This window comes from Ranitomeya variabilis, chromosome 5, assembly GCF_051348905.1.
Source record: "Ranitomeya variabilis isolate aRanVar5 chromosome 5, aRanVar5.hap1, whole genome shotgun sequence".
In the NCBI taxonomy this organism is placed as follows: domain Eukaryota; kingdom Metazoa; phylum Chordata; class Amphibia; order Anura; family Dendrobatidae; genus Ranitomeya; species Ranitomeya variabilis.
Genome location: NC_135236.1, coordinates 18,405,739 through 18,411,212, shown reverse-complemented (window position 1 = coordinate 18,411,212; position 5,474 = coordinate 18,405,739). Strand labels below are relative to the sequence as shown.

Here is a 5,474-nt window from a genome sequence, read left to right as displayed (position 1 = left end):
CGTATTCACACAAAGGAAAGAAACATGTGTATAACAGAACATCTGCAATTCCAATCATTTTGGTGGAGAAATGCTTGATTTTCTGGAACAAGTTCAGCGTGCCAACACTTTTGGACATGACTGTAATTACTTACTGCAGGCGATTTATTCTTTTTCTAAATCTTAGTTTCTGCTTGTTAAATGGCCACAGTGTGCACATGAGTCTGCAAATTGCACTTATACTGACATTTGCTCTGGCTCAATATTTTGGTTTTGAAAGTCCATTACTTACATGTAAGTGGGATTATTCCTGTAGTGTGTCTAGTTATTTTCCAAATCAAAATCAGATGAATGAAAAGGCACAGAAATGTCAGCAATAACTGTGCAAATCATCAACACACAGAAAATAAGATTGAGGAACAGAGTCCCATTTTGTAAATCTTCTTTCCCAGCACATTAACACCAAGCCGGGTTTTCCCGTTTTAAATACATGACAGAATATTGTGCGGAGTTTATACTGGTGATTGTTCACATGCAGCAGATTTTTTGCAGCAATTTTTGTGACTGTACCAGAGATGTGACTGGGGCGTGTAAAAACATTTTCAAACAGTACAGAGACATCTCAACTCAAATATGTGGAATTTGTTTGTATGTAGTTCATACTCCATATTGTGCTCAATTGAAGTATTTTTCTATCCTTTTCCTTCTGATCAGTTCTATAAACAGGATTTGTTCAACAATTTGTTATGTAATGTTGCAACATAGCACAAAAAATGACTGCATGTGTTGTACATTTTCTAGACATCATTTTGAGGCCACTCAAATTCATAAATATAATGGGTAATTTATTTCTGTTCTTTTCTTAGCGCAGGCTATGAACACTACGTTGGTCTACATGCACGAGAAAAACACAACAGCGGTCACAGAGTTCCTTCTCTTAGGATTTCAAGTCAATCGAGGTTTTAGAATGTTCCTGTTCTGTTTATTCCTTGTCACTTATTGTTTGATATTATGTGGGAATCTCCTGATCATCACCCTGGTGTCCACCAGCCAGAACCTCCACACTCCAATGTACTTCTTCATCTCACAACTGTCCGTCAGTGACATCCTGTTGACTACAAATATTGTCCCTTTCATACTCCAAATTTTACTAACTACTGAGGGGACAATTACTTTTATTGGTTGCATCACTCAGTTTTATTTCTTCTGTGGTTCAGAAGCAGCTGAATGTCTTCTGCTCACAGTGATGTCGTATGACCGATATGTGGCCATCTGTAAACCTCTTCATTATACTGCTATTATGACAGTAAGATACTGTATGATATTGTCTATCTTCTGCTGGATCTCTGGATTTTCATTAAATTTGATTGAGTCCATAACAATCGCAAGACTAAACTTTTGCAACTCAAACATCATTGACCATTTATACTGTGACCTTGTTCCCTTACTGGAACTTGCCTGTTCTGATACCTTCATTGTTGATTTAGAGATTTATTTACTTAGTATTCCAACTCTTATAATTCCAACTACAGTTATTGTCATGTCTTATACCTATATTATTCTGACAGTCCTACGGATTCCATCCAGTACCAGTAGAAAGAAAGCCTTCTCCACCTGTAGCTCCCACCTTACTGTGGTCTCCATATTCTACTGGACTATGCTTAGTGTTTATGTTGTTCCAACAAAAGGCCGAACAGTTACCACAAGTAAGATCCTGTCATTGCTATATACTGTGTTTACTCCCTTGGCCAACCCTTTTTTGTACAGCCTGAGAAATGAAGATATTAAAAAAGCCATACAGGAAACTATTTATAAGAATGTGATATGAAAAAACATTCATAATATTCTATAGATATAAGCCAGAAAAGTCAAATAGACCAGATCTTCTGGTGATCAACCGACAAAGTGCTTTTGTAAAGACCCCCTTTTAAAGGGGTTAAAGGACAACCCCTTCTTGATCTTAAGGTACCTTCACAGCGACACTGCAGCGATACAGACAACGATGCCGATCGCTGCAGCGTCGCTGTTTAGTCGCTGTGTGGTCGCTGGAGAGCTGTCACACAGATGGCTCTCCAGCGACCAACGATGCCGAAGTCCCCTGGTAACCAAGTTATTAAACACAGACTGCCCAAAGTGATCCACAGAATTAAATAAATCTAGAGAATATTCTCAATACAAATATGCCCGTGGTCAGGGTGTGCTGTGAAATATTACCAGTGGAAACCACTGTAATAAAAGTGTGAAAACCAAACCACCAAGGATATGAAATCACCAGAAAATAAATGAACTTGGGAATAAGTTAGAAAATATGCCTTTATTTATAAGATTGGCAACAATTACATAAAAAAATTCATATATTGTATATTAAAATAAAAATTAAAAGCACATATAACTTTTATTCACACGGTCCAGGAAATATATCCTTAATTGCACACCCCCAGTGTATTAACTCCTTTTTAGGCCATGCATATCATAAAGTATAAAAGGATAAAAAATAGTGTTGACCCCCCAAAAATATGAAAATTATATGCAAAATACAATCAAAGTTTATAACACTGTGCAAAAATTACAAAAGAAGTGCTTTAAAATATTGTGCAAATAGTGCAAAAAAAGTGCAAATTAGCAAGGGATTAAAGCAGCCCAAGAGTATAACCTACACACATGTGTGCCTGTCTGTGATCAGACCAAACGATATATAGCGATTTGCAAATAGTAGATAGCACGGCAGTATATAGAAAAAATAGATTTATATATACCTGGGGGTAAGAGAGACCTGGACCTGCGTGCGCCCGACGCGCGTTTCGGATTTATGTCCTTCGTCATAAATCCATATAAAGTTATATGTGCTTTTAATTTTTATTTTAATATACAATATATGAATTTTTTTATGTAATTGTTGCCAATCTTATAAATAAAGGCATATTTTCTAACTTATTCCCAAGTTCATTTATTTTCTGGTGATTTCATATCCTTGGTGGTTTGGTTTTCACCCTGGTAACCAAGGTAAACATCGGGTTACTAAGCGCAGGGCCGCGCTTAGTAACCCGATGTTTACCTTGGTTACCATTGTAAAAGTAAAAAAAAAAACACATACTCACATTCCGGTGCCGGCGTCCGCTTCCCTGCACTCTTCCTGCATCCTGTGTCAGCGCCAAACATCTCCGGCATCTCCCACAGAGCAGAGCGGTGACGTCACCGCTCTGCTTTACGCCCGGCACTTACACAGGATGCAGGAGGAGTGCAGGGAAGCGGATGCCGGGCACCGGAATGTGAGTATGTGTTTTTTTTTTTTACTTTTACAATGGTAACCAGGGTAAACATCGGGTTACTAAGCGCTGCCCTGCGCTTAGTAACCCGATGTTTACCCTGGTTACCAGTGAAGATATCGCTGGATTGGTGTCAAACACACCGATTCAGCGATGTCAGTGGGAGATCCAGCGACAAAATAAAGTTCTGGACTTTCAGCAATGACCAGCGATCTCACAGCGGGATCCTGATCACTGCTGCGTGTCAAACACAACGAGATCGCTATCCAGGACGCTGCAACATCACGGATCGCTATCGTTATCGTTGTAAAGTCGCTTAGTGTGAAGGTACCTTTAGTGTTTGCCGCCTTTAAAATAAAAACATCTATACACTCCTTGCATGCCAGTGCCATTTCAGTGGTGTTTTGCACTCGCATTCCCAGGGCTCATGTGACGTTTTTACCTCATGTAAGCTCTTTATCCAATCAGCATTGTGATCGCTATCCCTGCCTTCATAGATAGATCAATAGGAGGTGAGAGTTTGTGGCTGGCCGCACACCTCCTATTGACTACATATACAGTGGGTACGGAAAGTATTCAGACCCCTTTACATTTTACACTCTTTTTTTCCTTGCAGCCATTTTGCAAATTCAAAAAAGTTCATTTTTTTTCTCAATGTACACTCTGCACACCATCTTGACTGAAAAAAACAGAAATGTTGGCAAATTTAAAAAAAGAAAAACTGAAATATCACATGGTCATAAGTATTCAGACCCTTTGCTCAGACACTCATATTTAAGTCACATGCTGTCCATTTCCTTGTGATCCTCCTTGAGATGGTTCTACTCCTTCATTGGAGGCCAGCTGTGTTTAATTAAACTTGATTTGTAAAGACACATACCTGTCTATATAAAGGTACCTTCACACTGAGCAACTTTACAACGAGAACGACAATGATCCGTGACGTTGCAGCATCCTGGTTAGCGATCTCGTTGTGTTTGACACGCAGCAACGATCTGGATCCCGCTGTGATATCGCTGGTCGGAGCTAGAAATCCAGAACTTTATTTGGTCGTCAGATCGGCGTGTATCGTCATGTTTAACAGCAAAAGCAACGATGTCAGCAATGTTTTACATGGAGGTAACGACCTGTGAGAACGATAAATGAGTCACCGTTACGTCACTCGATCGCTCCTGCATTGTTCTGGAGCTGCTGTGTTTGACATCTCTACAGCGACCTAAACAGCGACGCTGCAGCGATCGGCTCGTTGTCTATATCGCTGCAGCGTCGCTGAGTGTGACAGTACCTTAAGACCTCACAGCTCACAGTGCATGTAGACCAAATGAGAATCATAAGGTCAAAGAAACTGGCCAAGGAGCTCGGAGACAGAATTGTGGCAACACACAGATCTGGCCAAGGTAACAACAGAATTTCTGCAGCATTCAAGGTTCCTAAGAGCACAGTTGCTTCCATAATCCTTAAATGGCAGAAGTTTGGGACCACCAGAAGTCTTCCTAGACCTAACTGTCCAGCCAAACTGAGCAATCGTAGTATAATAGCTATGATGAGAGAGTTAAAGAAGAACCCCAAGATCACTGTGGCTGAGCTTCAGAGATGCATAGAATTTTCGTGACATATTGTACTTCATGATAGTGGAAAAATTTGTTTGATATAACTTGAGTTTATTTCTGAAAATATCAGAAATTTGGCAAAACTTTTGAAACTTTCACAATTTTCAAACTTTTAATCTTTATCTCCTTAAACCAGAGAGTAGTGATGGACGAGCCCTAAAATGCATGGTTGCTCGTTGCTCAGGCAGCGCAAATTGGAATACTCGGGTACTCAACCCGAGCAACAAGCCCAATGTAAGTCTATGGGAAACCCGAGTATTTTCACCACGGCCCCCCTGGCGGTCTTTAGAGTGACTAGAAATTGCGGAAATCAATGGGAAAAGTTCTCAAATGACATGGAAACAGCATGGGGAAGACCCGTGAAACCATTTCAGACACCCAGGTAACTGCTGTAAACAATGTTGTCAGAGTCTTACGCCACTTTTACAGAATCACAATAAAACATACAGAAACAAAATCAAAATGGATTTTCCTGGGAAATAACATCCTTTCCATGGTAATGACTTGCATATAAGGCAAAATAAATAACCAAAAAGAAAAATTCTCCATATCACCTTGGGCTATGTTCACACGTAGCGTTTTTGATGCGTTTTTGAACTTTAGCACTCCTTTCAACCAA

General features: G+C 39.8%; 1 protein-coding gene across 1 annotated transcript; it reads left to right on the top strand.

Annotated features, from left to right (window-relative positions):
* The first annotated feature begins 874 nt into the window (after positions 1–874).
* Positions 875–1,807, top strand: LOC143774663 (olfactory receptor 11L1-like). Its single transcript, XM_077262415.1, has one exon. It carries the CDS (start codon positions 875–877, stop codon positions 1,805–1,807), a length of 933 nt encoding a protein of 310 aa, XP_077118530.1.
* Positions 1,808–5,474: the final 3,667 nt, after the last annotated feature.